A 23,406-nucleotide genomic window follows, 5' to 3' on the forward strand; every position below is an offset into this window, starting at 1 on the left:
TAAACAATGAATGAACATCGCTGATCGGTAAAATAGTGATACGACTAAAACAACATGGATAACCTGAGAAGCAACTTTTGAGACAAGTAATACCACATGAATCCAAGTGAGAAGAATATTGGTGAAAAATCAGAAAAGACAAAAGAAAGGAATATAAGGAAAAGAAGAGAGGGTGACAGAATAGCAGAGCAAAACGAAGGAGAGACTAGCACAGTTAATAGAGAAGTGTAAAGGTAGACCAGGGTTTCCATTTAGCATCATATAAAGGGATAGAGTCATACAAAGTGTGGTGAATTTTTTCAACATGCATCATGAGGTCTATACGGGAGATAATCTGGGAAAATGACAAAGAGGGAGATTTCCAATTAAGTGCTATAGACCATAACATGGCCAGGCAGATCGAGTGGATCAAACATCTTAAGTGTTTAGGGACATCTGGTGGAGCAACAAACAATAAGGCATGAGATACATCCAAGTCTATAGTATAACCAGCTACCTTATTGATCATATCAAAAAGCAAACCCCAGAACGGTTGAATACGGGCACAGTCCCAAAAAATGTGTTTAAATGAACCCGGACAGGGGCAACCCCTAAAACAGGTGGGGGAGGCCTGGGGAAACATGCGATGTAACCTTTGGGGCGTATAATACCATCTGGTGAGCAACTTAATAGCAGTTTCTCTAAGGGAGAGAGATTTAGAGCATTGGCGCATGTTCCTCCAGGCTCGGTCCCAATCCAGGGTGTCCTGATCCAATACAAGTTCACTTTCCCATTTGGCTCGGTATGGCAACTCTACAGTCTCAACCATAGAGGACAGGGACATGTAGAGATCAGAGATAAGGCCCTTCTGTCTAGGAGCTGTGAGGCAAATATTCTCAAAGGAAAACCCTTGGGGACGGGAGTAGGGGCCAGGGTAATGTTGTGAGAAAAAATGGCGTATCTGCAGATAATGAAAGAATTCTGAATTCGGGATGGGATGAAGGGATTGTATTTCCTGAAATGAGGCAAAACGGGCACCCACCAGGAAATCCTTCAATGTGAGCAGGCCAAATTCAATCCAGATACGAAATGCGTCACTAGAATTATGAGCCGATATGAATCTAGGGTCACCTAAAAAAGAGACCCCAACCGGAGACCGGGGTGCTAAGCCGTATTTACTACCATACAAATGCCAGAGGCGCGTGGCATCCAAAACACAAAAGTTTTTATGGATGTAAGGGCAATGCGGTATATATGGGGACCACATGACATTCGATAGGAGCAAGGGACGTATGGATTCCTGTTCAAACTGTACCCACGGTACCCTGGAGTTCCTGATTGACCATTGGGCCTGCTGGGAGAATCTGCTCGCCAAGTAATAAAGCCAAATTTGTGGGACACCCAGTCCGCCCCTGGAGGCAGAGCGGTAAAGGACCGTTCTCACAAATCTGGGGGGCTTATCCTGCCAAATAAATCTATTAAGAATTGATTGAATGCGGTCTATATAGGATTTTGAGATCCTAATTGGAAGGGAACGAAAAGCATATAGTAAACGGGGGAGTATAACCATCTTAACAGCTGTTATGCGCCCTAGGAAGGAGATGTGAAGGCTAGACCAAGACTTCAAGGTAGACCTAATTTTAGTGAGCAACTGAGGATAATTAGAGGAGAAGAGGAGTTTATAATCACTAGAGAGGGCTATACCTAAGTAAGAGAGGTGGGAGGGGGGCCAACGAAAGGAAAATGTCTGTTTGAGGTGAGACAGTTCCCGTGGGGGGATACCTATGGGAAGGGCTTCAGATTTGGATATATTGATGGACAATCCCGAAACAGTAGCAAATTTCGACAAGGACTCAAACAGATTGGGAAGGGATACTAAAGGGTTAGTCAGAAACATCAGGACGTCGTCTGCATACATACAGAATTTGCTAGTCATGGCTCCTGTCGAATATCCCGAGATATCTGGGTTGTTCAAAATGGCTATAGCTAGGGGTTCGAGAGCCAGGGCGAACAGAAGGGGGGATAAAGGGCACCCCTGCCTAGATCCCCTACCCACCTCAAAGAAGGCTGAGCAGCAGCCCGGAATTTTTATCCTAGTTTTGGGGTCTTTGTACAGGGAGTGGAAAGAGTGCAAAAACCCGCCGTGGAAGCCTAACCTCTGCAACACCCTAGTAAGGTAAGACCAAGAGACACTGTCGAAGGCCTTCTGGATATCCAAACTGAGAAGCAGAAGGCTACGAGAGTGTATATTAGCATCCTGAATTATGTTAGTGGCCAATCTAATATTATCTGTGATTAACCTGTGGGGGATAAAACCAGATTGGAATGGGGAGATAAGGCGGGGAATTTGAAGGGCCAGTCTATCTGCAAGGATCCTACTAAATATTTTTAAATCATTATTCATGACCGAAATTGGTCTATAATTTTGGGGGAGCGTATGATTTTTATGTGGTTTGGGGATCATGGACATCGTGGCAAGTAACATTTCCTCCGGGAAGCTACCACCCTTCATTACCCAGTTAAAAAAGTAGGCAAGTCTGGGGGCCAGAACCGTGGCAAATTTCTTATAGTAGACAGATGCAAAGCCGTCCGGGCCCGGAGCAGAACCCCTTTTTAGAGATTTGATTACATTCAAGACCTCCACCGTCGTGATAGGGGCGTTTAGACTCGATAATTGTGACTCAGACAGGGACGGCAGAGGCACTTCATCTAGCCATGAATCAATCTCCGAAGTCCTAACCGTCGGGTCCGGTGCCAACAGGGTGGCGTAAAATTTTTCAAAGATCGCTAAAACCTCCTTTGGGTGTGAAGTGAGATGACCGTCCCTGGATGTCAGTTTGTAAACGTGTGTAGGTCTTTGGGAATGTTGCAGCTTACGTGCGAATCTTGAGGAAGCCGCACTCTCAGATAGGATATGTTTCGCTTTCGCAAATCTAAGAGCTTTTTCAGTATTGTTAGTCAAAAGAGAGTCCAATTCCAAACGCTTACGGTCAATCTCTTGTCTAGTGGAATCTAAGTGTAGGGTGGAGGAGTTCTTATATAGGCGATCCAGTTCCTGTGTCAAGGTTAGAATTCTACCATTTAACAATTTTTTGCGGGCCACTGAAATCGCAATCAGCTTACCCCTCATAACAGCCTTATGCGCTACCCAAACTGTGGAAGGGGACATCTCTGGTAAGTCATTAAGTGAAAAGTAATCCTCAATCGCCTCCGTCACAGTTGAAACTATATCAGATTCCGTCAAAAGGGACTCATTAAGTCGCCAAGTGTGAGATGTGGGGGATAATCTAATGAAAGTCGTGGTGAAGGCAGTAGCGTGGTGATCCGACCAGGCACAGGGATAGATGCAGCTCCGAGTAGAGTTGGCCAGAATAACAGGGGAGGCAAAAATATAATCCAACCGGGCTGAGCTATTATGTGGGTGGGAGTAGAATGTAAACTCCCGGACCCCCACATTATGCGCACGCCATGTATCAACCAGTTGATATTCTAACAAACCGTGGGTAAGTGATTTGGGGAAGGCCCTAGAGAGGGGAGTGTGAGAAGAGCGGTCCAAGTTTGGATTAGCAACCAGGTTAAGATCCCCTCCAACAATCAGGTGTGATGAGTGAAACGAGGCTAGCTTATCAAAAAAGGACTTAACAAAGGCAGCCGGGGCATCATTGGGGGCATAAACACTTGCGATAGTCAGTTCCCTGTTATGTATCAAACCTTTGATAATAACATATCTACTATCAACATCCTTGTAGATACGTTTCACCTCCATAGGAAAGGAGGAATGCAGGAAGATGGCTGCGCCCCTAGACTTAGAATGGTGCAAAGAGTAGAACGCTTGCGGGAAGTCCCTATGAAAGAATTTAGGGTGGGAGTTATGGGAGAAATGGGTTTCCTGAAGGAGGAGGACTTTAACATTTACTCCCTTGTAAAAATCAAACGCTTTGCGTCTCTTGATGGGGGAGTTAAACCCCTTAACATTATGTGACATACACGTAATTGACATGACTAAAAATGTGGGGGATATGCACATGAAAAGCCCCAACCATCCTCAAATAGTCGGGGAATGCAGAGTAGGGGGGACCAATCTGAGGGGGGTCAGATAGGGGCACAGCCATCAACCCGAAACTGAATACATATTCATACATTAAAGCCATATTAAGCACAAAAAAAAATTTACAGCGATAAATATAACACAATATAGATAGAGCATGTAGAAAAAGTGCTAAGCCAAACAGAGTAGAAGAGGAAGATGAGGGAAAAAAGAGGGAAAAAAGAAGATATAGAGAAGGCATAAAGAGCAGGGGGAAAAATTTCCCCAGGAAACCAGTACTCCGGAGCATCAACCAAGTCCAGAGCACATAGAGTCCAAGTACAGGAACATTTAACCAGGGGGTCAGGTTGGCAGGGGGACCGATGACCTTTAAAAAAACGAGCATCGGGGCCCAAGTCCCACTAGGAGACTTACAACCGGAGAAACAAAAGAAAACCCAAAGGTAACCACGAGACACCAAGGTCTCAGTCCCAGCGTGAGTCTGCAAAATGAAGTAGGTAAAACAAAAATGTATAAGAAAACTGCTGGGGGGGAGAAGCATGTCACTGCACCAAGCGACAGTAGCAACCTGCCGCTGTTCCGGGAGAACAAGAAAAAAAAAACAAAAAAATTAGGAGGGCATGTCTGCAACCGTTGCCAGCAAAAAAGTGTAGACAAGAGGGTGTGTAGAAGATAAGTGGGTCTCAACGAGGGCTTCTGCCGCCCAGTTCTCCAGCTCCATAACGAATCCGCCGTCCACCTCTCCGTGATGGTGGTGTTTGCCAGATGGGGGCCGGTCTAGGTGTCAGCGGGGGTCTACGAACCTCCATGGCTTCCAGAAGTCCCAGTTTGACTAGGAGGTCTTGTCCTTCATGAGGCGTAGACACCGAATAAGTGCTGCCATTATGTGGAACGATCAGCCTGAACGGGAAGCCCCACCTGTATCGAATCCGCGCGGATTGTAAGGCAGAAGTGACCTCTCTCAGTGAACGACGCCTTTCCAGGGTGGCGGGAGAGACATCTGGGAAGATTTGGATTTGGACATCATCCAAAAGAATGCGCGGTTGGTTCCTTGCTGCACGAAGAATTTCCTCCTTTACTAGGAAATCTTTGAGGCATAGAATGATATCCCTTGGTGGTTTGTCGGCCGGTGGCTTCGGACGAAGGGCTCGGTGAATACGATCGCATTTAAATGCGACGGCTTCGTGTTCGGGTAGAAGCGATTTAAACAAGCGGATAACCGTCGGGACCAAGTCCACTTCTGTTTCCGGGATTCCCCGCAGACGAAGGTTGTTACGTCTGTTTCTATTGTCTAAGTCCTCGAGTTGCATTTGAATGGTAGTGAATGCAGAGGACAGATTGTCATGTTCCCTGCTCAATTCGTTGTGGGCTAAAGCAAGTTCGTCGTGCTTACTCTCAAGTTTCTCGGTTCTGGAGCCCAAAGCGGCAATCTCCTGCGATAGCACGTGGGACGTCTTGTGCAGCTCCGACTGAAATTTAGCCGCCATTTTATCGTACATGGCCTCGAGGCTGGCATCCAGATAGGCTTTAGAGAGGGAATTAGACTCACCGAGTCCGGTCAGCGGAGGGAAAGGGTCCGGGGGAGCCCTAGGCGTGGAGGACGGAGAGGCGGAGAGGCCGCCCTGGCCGGCGCCATCTTGAGACATCGCACCACTGTCCCTTGTCCGGAGAAGATAGTGGGTTAAAGTATGTTGGCTCGATTTACGGGCTTTCTTCTTTCTGGCAGACATGCACCGGGTTGAGGGGACCTGGGGGGTAGCGAAATCAAAGCCAGAAGGGTGATATATAGCCCCCAGGGCGCTGATAAACTCCCGGTCCGTGCGGAGCTCTCACACTAGGCTGCCATCTCGCTCAGCGCCGCGCATGCGCCCCCCATTAATTATCTTGTTACAATGGCATATAAAAGTTAGTGGGATATATTAGGCAGCAAGTAAACATGTTGTCCCTGAAGTTGTGGTGTTAAAAGCAGAAACAAATGGCATCACAGTTTGCTGTGTATGGGGCTGCGTAGCCGCAGACTGGTCAAGGTAACCATGCTGACCCGTGTCCACATCCAAAAGCGCCTGCAATGGACACGCAAGATTCAGAACTGGACCACAGGGGTACGATTTGAGCCAAACAAAATGAATGCCTCAAATCTCACCGTCAGACATCACATATGATTTGCAAAGGAATGGAGTGTGATTCCCATGTGCGAATCACATGCGATGTCCTGCATCCCACAAGTGTGAACCCGGGCTTAGAGGCAGAAAAAAGAAAAACTCTTCTTGACCGAATTTTTGAAAGAAGTTTTCAGGCACAAAAAAAAAACACTTTAAGCAGAGCTGCACCCAAAAAGGGAAGTTCTGCTTTAAGCATTCCTCCACCTCCCCTCCCCATCCTATGCCACATTTGGCATGTCTTTTTTTTTGAGGGGGGAAGCAGGTACCTAGTTTTGACAGGTACCTGCTCCCACTGCCGCTCGGGCCGTCTAGGCGACTCAAGTGGAAGTTCTCTATTCCCCTCCCTGCAACCTTCTGGGACATGTCACAGCTCCCAGCAGATTGCCCAACCATTAAAGCACATCGCAACTCGAGCATGCGCAGTGCACATCCGGCTGTGAAGCTACAAGTAATGCCACTTGTAATGTCAGCACCGGGAGAGGCGAGGGAGAGAAGCGAGATTGCGAACAGCCGCATCGCTGGACCGTGGGACAGATGAGTGTTTATTTATTAAAAGTCAGCCGCTACGCTTTTTATAGCTGCTGATTTTTAATAAACAGAAAAATGTCTGGAGCTCCGCTTTAGTGCTCATAAATGCGTTTTCAAGGTATGTTGAAAAATGACCAGAGAGGAATGTTTTGGAAAAAAATGCTTGTAAAAGCAAATGCCCATAAACTTTCCTAAACTCTAGTTCAATATGAACAGTTTTTCTGCCAGAGGTTCTGGCATTTGTTTTGCTCCTAGTGTGCATGGACCCTTAGGATGTGGTAACCCTACTATATTAGCCCACTTCCTGCCAAATTATTCACCACATGCTACAGATCAGCGCAGATCTGTAAATTAGCATACTAAAAAAAAGGACAAAACTACATTCCTGATTAGTGGATGTGTTCTGACATGCACGCAAACCTGTGTTAACTGCCATTCATGTACAGTACGGTCAGAAACATCTCAGCTCGTGGCCAACTCCAAATGTGTACATTTATCCTTACGGTATTCACATGTGCATGTTCTTGGTGAGCGGTTACATTGTGTATTGTAGAACAGGTGGACCTATCAAAATAATTGCAACAATAGAAGCAACAATACCCACTCTTTGCAAATCAAAAAGCAGCTTTGCTCTACAGATGAAAACATGGCACCATGATTTTTTTTTTATTAATCTGAGCACCCAGGAACAGTAGAACCTTGGGTTCTTATTAAAAGATAATGCTACCAGGATGGAGATCCTGCTCCTTTTCTCTGTAAAGAATGCCTCTCTGTTAATCAATACCAGCTCCAACTCGGGCATGTATCTGGCATACAAGTTATTGTAAAATAGGTTTTGATGCATAGCAATGAAAATTACAACACAAGTCAAACCTTTTTAAATTGTTGGATTTTCATGGATATTCTTTTTCTTTAATTGCCAGATGCCTGTTAGTTGTACTTCTAACGGGATGCAACTGAAAGCAAGAGGAAACTTATACAAACTGAGAGGAATTCCCCTCTGAGATGATTGTTACTGAAAAGATTTACACTCACTGTTTTGGTGACAACTCTAAACCTTTGGATTTCCCAACACTTTCAGTCCTGGGGACAATGTTGCTTAATTCAAACATAAAGGTATATTTTCCAAGTGGGGGCACAAAGAGAATTAAAATTCAACCATTCTAACCATTCCCTACTCTATCCAAAAATAATAATAAAAAAAATATCAAATATATTTTAGATATATGTACACAATAATATATCTTAGGAAAAATCAACCATTTTTTCTTAATTTTGCATCCGTTACTTACTTGGACTTTTCTCTTCTGCAAGGTCACACCCACAAAGCAAATCTGAATCAATAGAGATTGGTTTCTGTTTGATCCAAAATTTTGTGCTGGTCTTCTGGTTGGTCACTGGGTCAATCTCTACCTTTTCTCCAGAGATCCCTAAGGAATAAATTGACACAATTCATTTAATAGTGCTGTGATATCACCTCTGTTATGACCATAGAATCCAATCACTGGCAAATTCCAATAATAATGACGTTGCCCTCATCCACCCCAAAAAATAAATTATATATATATATATATATATATATATATATATATATATATATATATATATACACACACATACACATAAATTGATAAAATAAGGTCTAGTGTTTTGACATGGTTGCACACATGACAAAATAGAATTGCTGATATAATCAAACTTACCCTAAAGCAAAAGGTTTTGCTAAATCATATCAGGTTCGATTAAAATGGTACATTTGGGAACGCCAAGATTTCACATCCAAAATAAAAGGCTGCACCTAAAGAAAATATGCATAGTGGCAAGCGTTCATCCGAGTCCTGCTTCTCCTATCACTTTCTAACCACAGGGTGGGTGTAGAGGGGACCTGTAAATGAAACTGCAGCAGAGAACGATTGGATCCTCTCACCTGCTAGACAGGACGGAGCTGTGTGGCAGATCTGTCTAAATCTGGACTGAATGGACAGAAATACAACTTTTGCTGGCATGTGAAACAGCACCATGTACAGTATGTATTTTATCAGTGTTTACAAGTTTGCCTAACCCTTTCCAATTGCATGTCTAGCTTTCTGCTTGAATGATCCGTTTATTTAATTTGACCTGGTGATCCTGTCAGTAACACACTTCCTGTTCCAGAGTTTGATGGGATCTGCCTGGGGGATGGCTCTTGATCTGCTGTGCAACACTAAACCTCCTGGAATACATACCGTCTATTGCTATTGTGGTTAAGGATCTGGGCATGCTGTTGCATCCCCTCTGTGGATGGCAGGATTGAACTTCAGATCAAGACTAATTTAGATTTTTTATTATTATAATACCTGGAATACTGTATGTTGCTATTGTGGTCAAGGATCTGAGCATGCTATGCTGGATAGGAGAACTGAACTGCAGACCAGAACTTACTTGGATTCTTGCATGAATATTTTGCTCTTTATCTTTGAAGAAAAAAAGCAGAAGACTACATTGGACATGTAATACATGTTTTGAACAACCCCCTCGCCTGTCCCATTCCGTATTTGAGAATTTCCACTCCAGCAAACTGTATGGAAACTTTTGATTTTACATTACTTGGCTTTTCCTATATGGGTACTGTTCACATGGTCTCCTGATGAAGATGTTTGAAGTATTTGAAATGCGTTGAGCTAAAATGTGGATGTTGAATTGAAATAAAAATAGTGATCTTTACTTTTCAAACACTGGATATGGTGCTAGATATGATTTTAATATTTGTATAATCAACTTTAAAACTTTTTATTGTATATTTAAATCTGGCTAGAATACATGTTTTGGGGATATATATATATATCTATATAGATATATATATATATATATATATATATATATATATATATATATATCTATATAGATATATATATATATATAGATATATATATATCTATCTATCTATCTTCGGCTGAACAGAAAATCGCAAACCTCCTCCATTCATAGAAAGCATATAACTACAATCCCACAATGAATCGTGATCTGTGAATAGGCATTAGAGTAGTCAATTGACAGGTCTCCTCTGCCCATTCACAGAACGCAATACATTATGGGATTGTAGTAAGATAAGTTATGTCATTAGTGGAAAAACCAGGAGGGGCAGGTGGCACAACTTTTCTATGTAGTAGAGATTGCAGTTAAGGCTTACAGCACTAAAAGACAGCCACTGAGGATGGTATTCAGTGGTAGTGAGAGGCACAGAGAAGAGGATTTGCGGCAGAGATTGACATCTGCAGGTAAGGGTATACACACCAGTAAACATAATGTATATGCTGCTGCAAGGCCAAAAAAATTGATAATAAACATCAGCTTTAACCCCCTCCTGCCCTGACGTCCCTTTACCTGGACTATCATGCCCAGAGGGGTGAGAAGGTTATGTTATCACTGTGGCTGTCACTGATTGGTTCCTGATCATTCCCACAGACCGAGCTCTGTCTTTGTCAGTGAGTGCGCTCTCAGAAATGAATGCTCTGCCGCCCATAGATGCATGTGGGCATCAAAACTCACCCTCTCTGCTGCCACACATAAGCCTTATATGGGTGGCAGGAGGCTGCATGACTATAAGAGTGAAAATTAAATCAGTTCATTGTTGGGTTTTGTCCTTTAGATATGGCTACAGTACACAGAGGGTTAGAATGAAATGAACCACTTTCAGACCGGACCATTTTGCAGGCCAATGACCAGACCACTTTTTGCGATTCGGTACTGCGTCGCTTTAACTGACAATTGCGTGGTCATGCGACGTGGCTCCCAAACAAAATTGATGTCCTTTTTTTCCCACAAATAGAGCTTTCTTTTGGTGGTATTTGATCACCCCTACGGTTTTTATTTTTTGCGCTATAAACAAAAATAGAGCTTGAACTTTTTGTTATAATAAATATCCCCCAAATATATATCTAAAAAAATTTCCTCAGTTTAGGTCGATACGTATTCTTCTACATATTTTTGGTAAAAAAAAATTGCAATAAGCGATTATTGATTGGTTTGCGCAAAAGTTATAGCGTTTACAAAATAAGGGATAGTTTTATGGCATTTTTATTAATAACTTTTTTTTTTTTACTAGTAATGGCGGCGATCAGCAATTTTTATTGTGACTGCGACATTGTGGCGGACACATCGGACATTTTTGACACATTTTTGGGACCATTGTCATTTATACAGCAATCAATGCTATACAAATGCATTGATTTCTGTGTAAATGACACTGGCAGTGAAGGGGTTAACTAGGGGGTGGCAATGTAGGGGTTAAGTGTTCCTAGGGGCGTGTTACTAACTGTGGGGGGCTGGGATTTGTGTTAGTGAGCACTAATCTCTGCTCCAATCACATGGAGCAGAGATCAGCATCACTTGTTTCTAGGCAGAACGGGGAGATGCTGTTTACAAGGGCAGCTCCCCGTTCAGCTGCCCGGTGAGATGATCGCGGGTAACCCCGCGGCGATCGAGTCCGCGGGACACGCGACCGGACTCATGGGGGCCCGACCGGAACGCGAGCACGCCACAGGCGGCGTGCACGCGATGGCAGGGCGGCATTTAAAAATGGACGTACCTGTACGCCAATATGCCTGCCCGTGCCATTCTGCCGATGTACATCGGCGTGCACTGTTCAGGAACTGGTTAAGGTGGCTTGCCTGCACATGCCTATAAAACATACACCTGTCTGTAATCACCCTGGAAGGGAACTAATTTGTGCCATTGGTAAACAAGGGATGGTTCAGTCTAATGGGATCTGGAAATGGGGCATTAAGCTTCCTGATTGTACCAAATCTATAAATATTCATATTTCTCTACCTAGCCATGAAAATTGTTGTTCCTAAAGTGAAACATCAAATAGAACTGACTGATGATTTCACTGAAATGTGCCTTCACATTCACATACTGCAGAGAACACAGGCAATGCCAATCACAGATTACAAATCCACTTCAGTCAGTGGATTTATAAAAATTGGACTGCCTATAGCAAACCAATTCAATTTTTCATACTCTAACACGGGGTCTCCACAATTTTCAGTACAAGGGCTACATTGTATATTTTACAAATACTTACAAGCCAAAAAAAAAAAAAGTTTTATAAATTAACAATTCAAATTTACACACTTTTTTGGTAATCAGCATAATATAATTTAAAACAAAGAAATAAAAACAGTAAACAAAGCAAATAACTTCCAGATAAGCCTACGCCTCTCAGAGTCCCCACCAAAGCCCCCTTATACCAGAGTCCCCATGCAAGTTCCACTTACCCCGTTATATCAGAGATGCCACTATAAGCCCCTTATATCAGAGTTCACTCTTACATAAGAGGGCTGGAAAAAATCTTGCAGTGGGCTGGATAATAAACACAACATCTGGTTGCTATGAGCTAATCCCTACTTAATTGGCTGTGGTCTTTATAAACAAATTTAACAAATTTATCAATGTGCCTTAGGTAAGAACTGTCTCAAACAGACTGCACTGCCCCGAGCACACAGTCAGAAAATCTTTCTTCTTCCAGCAGGTTCTCTAAAACTTTTCGTTCATCAGACTAAAGGCCAGACAGCTGCAGAAGCTGGAAGCTAATGCTGACACACGGTAGGGGGAATAGCGGTCAGGCAGGTTTACAAATCTTCTCGGAATGCTATTTTTCCCCCACTGATAAGCTGGTGCAGGGACTGTTTGGAGTGCAGCTCTGCTACCGCATATTGTATACATAAATGTGATTTTCAAAATTGTAATACCAAATCAGTAATGGAGAGAATCGGGCCCCTCTAGAGATAGCAAAGCCACACCCACATGTTCTCCTGCTAGGAAGTTGAAATGGATAGAGACAACACTTCAATGCACTTTCACCATCCACGCCAAAATATGATTATCGGATAAGTTTGACTTTCAATGTGAGATGTCAACATGCACCTGTGTCACAGAAAAGCATACTGTTCCACAGGAGAATGGAATCTATGTGCTCCGATACCCCTCAATCACAGATCACAATCAGGGGCATAATGGGGAAAAGAAAAGTGGGAGATCACATAGCGTGAATACGTAAAAGCCAGTAGTTTATTAAAATAAATTAATGATATTCACAAACATATTCTTCATATGCGCATATCGTTACAGGTTTTCCATGCTATTTGTGTTGCCACTGACTGGCACGATTCTCTAATCATCCAAGTGATCATTGTTTTGAGTTGTCAATTTGAAAGGTTGCATGAAGCCCAAGCGAGGATCAAGCAACCTATATCTTTAAACTGTGGAGAATATCATTGAATCATTCATCATTGGAGAATACCATTCTCCACACAGAGGATTGTTGCACTCAATGCTTGATGGGGTTCTTCCAGAGTACCCTATGCTTTAGGCAGTGGATCCCAGTATGTGTGATAATGAAGTTTAACCTTAAAAAATGGGTAGTGGTAGCCACAGAGAAACTTAATTTCTTACTTTTGTCTCTCTCTCTCTGACTTGTAGGTGATCCTGTGGCCTTGGCGGCAGAAAACAACAACTTGCGGTCTACTCCCTCCGGTTGCTGTGACCAGTTGCAGATTAGCATGCTAGCCCTTGTCTTCTTATCAGAATATCTTTATATTGTCCTTCTGGAGCTAGTGCTGACCAAAATATGGAAGATGTGAGATCTGTCTTTGTCCCCGAAAGATCTGCTGTTTTTCTTTCGGGAACAAATGCGGACCTCAGATCCAAGGACCGTGGAAAGTAGCAACAAGGATCACAAAGCTTTAAGTTGATGGAAGAGGGTAACCCCACCATAATGTGCAGGTATGATATGCATACTGGCTCGTTAGAACAAGAGCTGCTACCCTCGTCTACGCTACAGTACCGCTTTAAGCATTTTTTATTTAATTATGGAGATTTGACAGATTGGGATACAAATATTTTTATTTCCTAGGTTTTAAACCAGGAAGAAATAGGGAAATATTAAAAAGAAGTATGTTTCCTATCATTTTTACCAAAGCAAATATTACATATACTACTAGTACATATATTCTGAAATTATACGTGGTACGGCAAAATGCTTAAAGGGTTAATTGCTCATTTAGTCTCAGGCAGAGGATTAAGGTTTTAATGCTTACCTTTTTTCCTCGGTCCACAAGGTGCCCTCCAGTGTTATGACTAGCCCCCCAGTAGCTGCTCTGTAAGCTGTGATGGGCTCCGGTGGCAATTCAGCCTCAGCATACCATAGATAGACTCCACAGGCTGGAGCTTCGGATGGAAGCCAACCAGCCAAGGAATGAGCCTCTTCAACTTTCCTTTAGACTTAATGAGCAATTAACAAGACATAAGTATTATTTACTATTCTCCAGGCATTGGGCTTTAAAGGGTAACCCCACTTTCGTGGGGGGGAAATAGCAAAGAAAGAACAAAAAATAATATAGCGCATATAATTGCGACACTAATCATATTGTAATTGAATGTTATTAAAAATTACCTTTCATTTTCATTCTGCCGCCGCTGTCATTTTCTAAGAGTGCATTGCAATATGGCTACCTGGGGTTGTTCTGTACACCCTAGAAACATAATCTGCCTAAGATACAAGTTAGATTTCAGGCATCCCCTACAACTAAAATGTCATTTTTGGAGATACTTTCAATAGGAACTCATCTAAAGGGATGCAGTCCCAGCAGATTTCCTCATTAGTGCCATGCAGCTGCACACCTGACAGTTAAAGGGGTTGTAAAGGGAATTTTTTTTTTTTAAATAACAAAAACGTTATACTTACCTCCACTGTGCAGCTCGTTTTGCACAGAGTGGTCCCTCGGCTGCTGTCTTGGCTTCCCCCCGCAAGTACTTCTCACATTCATGCAAGCTCCCTCGCATGGTAAGAAGTACTTGTGGGCGCGCTCACTGTATCACTCGGTCCCGCCCCCGGCACGCTGCGTCATTGGATGTGATTGAGAGCCGATGGCTGCGCTGCTTTCAATCCATCCACTCTAGCCAATCAACAGCCAAGCGGCAAAGAGGATGTGGTATAGATAGGTGTATTACTGGTTTAGAACTTGTATATCGTTTCTAACTGCTTCCTGGCCACCATATAGTGAAATGACAGACGGAGGCATGCTCGTTCTGGGAGGACATCATATGATGTCTTTCCATTCTGGCTGCGCATCACGACGATCAGTGGTGCGCCATGTTCATCAGACACAGCTCATCAATGTTAATGGTAAAGAGCCTATGACATAGGCTTTTTACCATGTGATCGGCTGTATCCAATCAAAGTGTAAACAGGAAATGCCGGTTATCAGAATTCCTCTCCTCACACCGACAGCATGAGAGGAGAGCCAGTAAGCGACATTCTGCACCGGGGAAATCTGCACTAACAATCAGGGCACTACTCATCAGAATCCCGATTATCAGTGAAGCCCCAACAGTGGCCACCAGTGATAATTAGTAGTGATGGCCATCAGTGCCGCATATCAGTGTCAATCAGTGATGCATGTTAGTGCCTCCTCATTAGTGCCACCCATCAGTGATGCATATTAGTGTCTCCTTATCAGTGGCCATCAGTGTTGCCTCATCAGTGCTCATCATTGCAGCAACATCAGTGAAGAAGAAAAGTTAATTATTTACAGCATTTTATAACAGAAACCAATTAATTTATTTTTTTCAAAATTTCGAGTCTTTTTTTGTTTGATTAGCAAAAAATAAAAAACACAGTGGTGATTAAATTGTTTTTGTATATAAAAATAAAATAAAGATTCTGTTCCTTTAAAGAATTATATACAGCACAGAGCTTGTGCTGTGTAATTTGGCCCCCCGTATCACCTGAAATTTCTGGCTGATCCTGACAGTTTCTACTCTCCGCTATGTATTTTGACCACGATATATCAGGGCTTCTGAGCCCTGACACCGTTGTCAGTGTACATGGCTCCATCAGCCGCAGCCCTGCTCTGTGTCTCCTGTGTCCTCTCCTCCATCCTCTCCCCCCTCTGCTACGTGTCCACATCTTCCCCTCCTGTCCTGCTGCTCAAATTAGGGTTAATGTTACATTATCCTATTTGTTGATTCATCTAATGTTCCCCTGTGACTGTGCTTTAGTAAAAATGTAGCTATATCCCTTGTTTACTCAGTGCAGATCAGCGATCATGTGACATGCCACCTCTCTTTTCTCTCGCATTACAGCTGCAGTGGGCGGGGCCCACCTCTCTCCTCCTTCCCCTTCCTGAATGATGTCAGCGGGGGATCTTCGGCCCTGCCCACTGCATCTGTCGGGTCGAGAGAAGAGAGAGGTGACATGTCACGTGAATGCGAATCTGCGAACAGCAAACAAGGTATATAGCTGCATTTTTTATAAAGCAAAGTCACAGGGGGACATTAGATGGATCAACAAAGAGGATAATGTAACGTTAACCCTGGGGGCTAACAAACACTTTAAATACCTCCAAAAGAAAGATCTGTCTAAAATAAAATAAAAAATAATAATTTGGTTTGGGTACAGCGTTGCATGACCGTGCAATTGTCATTCAAAGTGTGCGACAGCAATGGAAAAAGGAAAATTGGCATGGGCAGGAAGGTTTAAATGGAAAGTGGTTAAACATAGAATAATCAAGTTATTAAATACTGTCAACTTTAAAGCTATAACAGAGCAACTTATGTAGCCCAGGAGCTTCTACCCTGAAACATTGCTGACGGATATATTTTTTTCTTAGCTCTATATTAGTAGCATGTTTACCTAAATTTTAGAGGTATAAATATCTACCAAGGTTGTAGCTTGCAGCCTTTTTAGTTGCAGATAATGCAGCGTTCTTCAAATAGTGTAGTTCCACAGTAGACTAAATGTAGATATGGACATTACAATAGAAAAAATAACTAATTAGTTGTCAGGAGCCATCAATTCACTTGTGATCCGTTAGGAAGAGAAGGTGTTAAGAGCTGTTAAATTGACATCTGCTGATAATAGAGTAGAAAATAAAGGTATGACACCAAATTCTTCCAGATGATGCCAGAGGTTTGAACCTAGAGTGATTTTCCAACAGTAACCGAACATAAACCAGCAGTGACACCTAAAGTGGCTGCTGATTTATAGCCGTGGCGAGTTTGGGCCTGCGTCCCCATGAATATTAGCACTACAAATCTGGGCCCATTTAGCAGAGAGAGCCTGGTACATACATCACCAGCTCCTGCTCCTAGCCAAGGTCACCCTCAGAGCCATCAATCTTTCCTACTAGGGGCAAGTGGGCCAGGCGTGGAGTTGTGCAAAGGGAGAAAGCAGCTTTGCCGATGCTTCTCATCTGCCTTTTTATCATGTAAAGAGCGTGCAAACCTCTATTATATTTATCTGCTGGATAGTCCTTGCCTTGTCCATCCATTACTGCCTCTGTGTACATGAGAAAAGCCTCTCTTTCACATACTCGATTCTCATCTCTGAATATAGATTCCTTATTTGCACAGATCACATACAGGGAAATGTAGCCAAGTAAACACATACACAAACAAATATAGTTTCCATCCTACTTAATGGAAAAATAGGAGAAGAAGCAAAGTAATTTCCTATGGCAGCCAGATTTTTGGTTTCTTATTCCCACTAAACAAAATATGAAACCTATGCCATATTTATACTCCAGCCTTCATAACTAGCCATTTTTTAGTATTTACTGTTGATCTATATTAACATAAAAAAAATATATATACTCGTTCAAATATACATGTAAAAAATATAATTGTGCATTCAACCTGATTCACTTGTCTTGTATACCTGATTGCCCTGCACACTAAATCCTTATGACAGAATTAACCATATAATGAATGCTCCTTAATCTAGGCCTATTTTAGCCTCACCCAAACCCAATGGAGCATAATGAGGAGGGAGAAGGTTCTATAGTAGAGATTAAAGTGACAAGAGACTGCGGTCCCACTCAAAAGCACCATGAAACACTTGCAGTATTTGGTTGCAATCGATTATATAAATCTCAGATGAAAGGTAATCAGAGGATACTTTGTAGCATAATGCAAACCTGTGACAGCTATGAAGCTTGTGACCTGGCAGCTGGATTATACTACAGGTACCTCCAGTTTTACAACACAGCAAGGGTCCCAGGGTGCACAGAAACCATGCATGCAGTCTCCTGGAAATCATATAAAATCATTTTATATTGGCAGATATTATATCCTTTCACACATGCGGTCTCTCACCAAAACTTTGAACTAAATGAGACGAGCTCTAGAGAACAACGTAAACAAACATTGGAAAACATGAAAAAAAGTTTAAAGCTCCACCATATAAGCTCCATTTTGTGTTGAAAATAACTAAGTCTATCAAGATGTCCGCTTGACCCCTTCTCACTCTATCATTACTGTGCAGGAGTGTGGGGTGTAGGCAAGATAGTGGCGATGAAATGGCACTTCCTGACGAGACAGCGGCGGCCACCGGTTGTACCAAGATGGCTGACGCTCTGGAGCTAGGCCAAAGCCGCGGCCCTTCCTATGGCTGAGGCAGCGGAGTGCTCCGCAGATCACGTGGTGTGCCGATCTGAACAGGTTGACCCGTTCGAATCACGAATCGGTGATGATCCGTTGCACCCCTAATAAGTACACATGGTGGCAGCAAAAGAAAAGATCACATATAAGGTAATAATATTGAGTTGTAGCTCCAACACAAACTAAAAGTAGTTTAACTAAAAAAATTTAAGCATGGATCTAGCTACTCAAAAGATTACATCATACATTGTATACGAAATGATAAAACCAATTTAGACCAGGTTAATATAAGATGACCTCAGAGTAAAAAAAATAATAATACAGTCTTAATTATTATCAAGAGTATAGTTTAAAAAAAAAATGTATTATAGAATCTAAAATCTTATACTATATTAGCACTATATAAAGAGTAAATTGAAAGAGGAGAGAGAGAATAGGGGAGAAAAAATAGAAGAGAGAAAGAAGATAAAAGTAATCTTAGGTCGGAGAAAAAACAGATAGGGTAGAAAGAAATGAGAGGTAGTGGGGCCCCCGGGTTAGTACAGAAGGCAAGCTGATTGAGCTTGTGGCTATAAACCCAGCCAGGGCCTTTATCCAGGGGATTCTGGGGCGACAACTCCAAAATGGTCAGTGTGGTAGAGGGGAGATTAGCAGCCGACGGCCGGATTGGCTCGATCAGCTCAGCCTTCTCCAGGAGAGAGGGGAACTTGCATGAAAATCAGAAGCACATTTTTGCAAGGTGTAAAGTACTTGGGAGGTAAGGCATGGGGACTTCTCTATCACTTCCAGGACAGTCGGCCTAAAGTGACATCTGAAACTTAATCCATCAACCTTGCACGATCAAACCAATCCGGCCGTTGGCTGCTTATCTCCCCTCTACTACACTGACCATTTTGGAGTTGTCACCCCAAAATCTCCTTGATAAAGGCCCTGGCTGGATTTATAGCAACAAGCTCAATTATCTTACCTTCTGCTAAGCGTGCAATTTATTTGGTGTCCTGTGCACTACTGGTGGTGGAGGATCACGTATTACAAGTTTCATCTACTCACTTATATGCACATTTGTGTGATTTATGGACTAATTGTAATGTATCTGACTTGCATTCAGTTCTGGATGTTTCATCGTTATTGGTTTATCACATTCATTTTTATTCTTTACATTGGGATAAATTTTTATGTCTATTATGATGATTTTTTTTTCTTTTCTTAGAATTTTTTCATGATATATTCTTTGATCAAAATACACTATTTAGCACAGCTATTTTTCCCTTTATTTGGTTTTATGTGTGTATCTTACATTTTAGTTGCTGCTTACTTTTAGATAGCTGTTTGTTTAGAGTGAGGTATTTCCTACATATTTTATCTTTATCTGTGTTTAAAAATGGTTGCGGTTCATAAAATTTGTACTTGATATTTATGTTCAAGCACTTGAATTAAAGCTGAAAGTCTGCACTTCAAACTAATTTGGATTGTTTTGTTTCCATTTTATTCTGGTGGCATACAGAGCTAGAATTATGAAAATTGTGCCCGTGTCCAAATATATATGAACCAAACTGTAAAAAAGGTCAGGTCTGAGCATGTGGGCTATTTACAAAATTATTGAGAGTGGGTGAATGGGGACAAACAAAAGGCAAATGTATTAAATACCTTCTTCAATTCTGTGTATACAAAGGAACATAGGGGATAGTATTGACATAGCTCCAAATGAACCACTATGGTTCAAAATTCATATGGTCCACACCACAAAAATGCCCTCCAGATCCGTTCTGGATGTGTTCCTGCATGTGCATTTTTGGCACAGTCTGGTGCGTTTTTAATGCGTTTCTGTAGGTTTCCTCTTCCTTTTCCTGTTTTTTTTCCCCTGTACTTGGGTTCGGTGCATTTTTAATGCGTCCCAGTGCATTCCAGTGTGTTTTTGATGCGTTTTACCACTTTCCAGTACAGGAAAGTGCAGGAAAATGCAGCATGTTCTACTTTTTTTCCTGGAACTGGAAAGCCCTGGAATTGACCGCAATGGTGTGAACTATGCCATTGGAAATATAACCTTTTTCAGGGTAGTTGCAGAGGCAGAATGTTGCCTCTGCAACCAAAGCCCGGACTCTGACCATTATCGTTCTGATTTTAATGCTTTGAACACACCCCATTGGGAAACTTCTCCATCTTTAAGCATGCAACAGCCCTGAATATGGGGAAGTCCTTGTTCCCCTGAAATGCATTAGCTCAATATATTTGTTGCTATTTTCAATAAACAGGGAATGTCATAGAGCAGCACTAAATCCAAAAAAGGCAATATTAAGAAACAATAAATAAGAAAATTAAATACTGTACACAAATACCAATTAAATATAGTGCAACAATATAATTCATACACATGTGAATAAAGAATAGAATGCATAATATTTAATTAATAAGCAAATAGTCCGTGATGAATAATATTGAATCACAAGCTAAGTGGGAACCAAATAAAGTGAAAAGAAAAAAATCTAAATTACAATCCGTGACAGATTATAACGGATGTGACAACCAATATGTTGCTATAAGTGTCCCCACGATCCTACTTGTAAGAAAAGATGTGCCTCCACTACCAGGTAACATCATTTAAAAAGGCCTCTTACCAGACAGTGTGGACCATCAAATTATAAACGGTCACACAGAGCTCAAACACTTTCCATAATGTAAGAATCCTCTAAGCGTAAGATGCATCCCCCATCCGGATCTCTCAACCAGCATTAGATGTTTGCTAAATTGCATAATTTTTCTTTTGTTTTATTTTCTTTTTTTTAGCCTTCTAACGCACCTTTCAACAGTGGGTGCTCCTTTCTAACTACCTCTCCAAGTGTACAAGCAGAAACGAGCATAAAGCCGTACCAAAAGGCAGCAGCCCACGCAACTTACCTCCTCTTACCACCACCATCCATTAATTGAGCACAAACCACTGGGAGGGATTTATTCCTACTCGCTCATGTTTCCACCCACCCATGACCAGCGACTAATCTTGTTGGTCCAGCACGATCTCCAGGACTAACGAGTTTACTCCATAGGGAGTCACATTATTTATAGCAGCTACAAATAATTGTAACTATCAGTGCAAAACTACCTACACCTATACCAAAATAGATATATACACTATACCAGATGTCATCCACCCACGGATCCAAAAAGAATTGAGCTCTGTCATTTCAAAGTCACTGCATCTAATTGATTGGTGTAGGTCCAATGTGGTGCCTATATTTAAAAAGGGATCAAAGTCTTTACCAAGTAACTATAGACCTGTTAGTTTAACTTCTATAGTTGGGAAGATATTGGAGAGGTTATTAAAAGACCACATAGATAAATATTTTAAACAACAGACAGCATGGATTCATAAAAGACAGAAGTTGTCACACAAATCTGATTTCTTTTTATGAGGAAGTAAAACCTTAGGCAGAGGGGTGGCATACATGTGTGTGTGTGTGTGTTCCCCACACATGACTAATGTGTAAGGTAAAGTCTACAGGTTTGGAAAAATCAGTTTGTAAATGGATAGAAAACTGTCTAAAAGACAGAATTCAGAGTAGTGGTTAATGATTCTTACTCTGAATGGTCTAAGGTTAAACAGTGGTGTACCCCAAGGTTCAGTGTTGGGACCCTTACTTTTTAATATCTTTATAAATGATATAGTGTCTGGGATTAAAAGCACCATTTCTGTCTTTGCAGATGACACCAAGCTATGCAGTGGAAAACCGTCCTTACAAGCTGACCTCAATGCACTGTTTAATTGGGCAACTATGTGACAAATGAGGTTTAATGTAGATAAATGTAAAGTTATGCACGCATCATATATACTTGGGGGAGTACAACTGGGGGAATCCATAGTGGAGAAGGATCTGGGAGTTTTGGTAGATCATAAGCTTAATAATGGCATGCAATGCTGAGAGAGAGAGAGAGAGAGAGAGAGAGAGAGAGAGAGAGAGAGAGAGAGAGAGAGAGAGAGAGAGAGAGAGAGAGAGAGAGAGAGAGAGAGAGAAAGGGTAACCAAACTGCTAAGAGGCATGGAGGAGCTCAGCTACAGTTGTGCTCATAAGTTTTTTTTTTTTTTTCAAAATAGTTTTTATTGAGTTTAGCAAACATACAACTATGCAAATAAACAGTAGGTACAATAGGTACAATATGTTGTTCAGTTAAGTACATATCGGTCAATAACATCAGCATATAAACAGAAATAATGGTAGGGAAGGGTGAGAAGTTAGGGGGGGGGATGAGAGTGGGAGGGGGGGAGTGGAGAGAGGGAGGGAGGAAAAAGAGGGGGGAGGAGGAGGGGGGAAGAGAGGAGGGGGGGAGGGCAGGAGGGGGAGAAGGGGAGGGCAGGAGGGGGAGAAGGGGAGGGCAGGGGGGGGGGAAGAGAGGAAGGAGAGCTGTGATATTATCCAGAATCAAAGAATTAATCATAAGTTTTCATACCCTGGCAGAATTTTGGATTTCTTGGCCATTTTTCAGAGACTATGAATGATAACAAAAAACTTTTATTTCACTTATGGTTAGTGTTTGGCTGAAGCCATTTATTATCAATCAACTGTGTTTACTATTTTTTAAATCATAATCACAACAGAAACTACCCAAATGACCCTTACCGAATGTTTACATACCCTGGTGATTTTGGCCTGATAATATGCACACAAGTTTAGACAAAGGGGCTTGAATAGCTATTAAAGGTAACCACCCTCCCCTGTGATCTGTTTGCTTGTAATTAGTGTGTGTATAAAAGGTCCAATGAGTTTTTGGACTCCTGACAGACCCTTGCATACTCCATCCAGTGCTGCACTGATGTTTCTGGATTCGGAGTCATGGAGAAAGCAAAAAAATGGTCAAAGGAGCTGTGGGAAAAGGTAGTTGAACTGTATAAAAGAGGAAAGGGATATAAAAAGATATCCAAGGAATTGAGAATACAAATCAGCAGTGTTCAAACTGTAGTCAAGAAGTGGAAAATGAGGGGTGCTGTTGAAATCAAACCACGGTCAGGTAGACCAACTAAAATTTCAGCCACAACTGCCAGGAAAATTGATTGGGATGCAAAAAAAACCCTGCAAATAACTTCAGGTGAAATACAGGACTCTCTGAAAACATGTGTTGTGGCTTTTTCAAGATGCACAATAAAAAGGCACTTGAAGAAAGATGGGCTGCATTGTCGAGTCGCCAGAAGAAAGCCATTACAACACAAATGCCACAAAGCATCCTGCTTACAATACAAAAAACAGCGCAGAGACAAGCCTCAAACCTTCTGGCACAAAG

At 42.0% G+C, this 23,406-nt stretch overlaps 1 protein-coding gene across 1 annotated transcript in view; it reads right to left on the minus strand.

Moving 5' to 3' along the window:
* MAPKAP1 (MAPK associated protein 1) overlaps positions 1 to 23,406 on the minus strand; it is a 341,504-nt gene that overhangs the window by 61,079 nt on the left and 257,019 nt on the right. Inside the window, exon 10 of the mRNA XM_077478999.1 lies at positions 8,010 to 8,147. Coding sequence (XP_077335125.1) covers positions 8,010 to 8,147 — 138 coding nt within the window. The remainder of the gene's footprint in view (positions 1 to 8,009; positions 8,148 to 23,406) is intronic.

Source organism: Lithobates pipiens, unplaced genomic scaffold, assembly GCF_037356315.1.
Source record: "Lithobates pipiens isolate NorthernLeopardFrog02 unplaced genomic scaffold, aLitPip1_a1.2 Scaffold_1, whole genome shotgun sequence".
NCBI classification, from domain to species: Eukaryota; Metazoa; Chordata; class Amphibia; order Anura; family Ranidae; genus Lithobates; species Lithobates pipiens.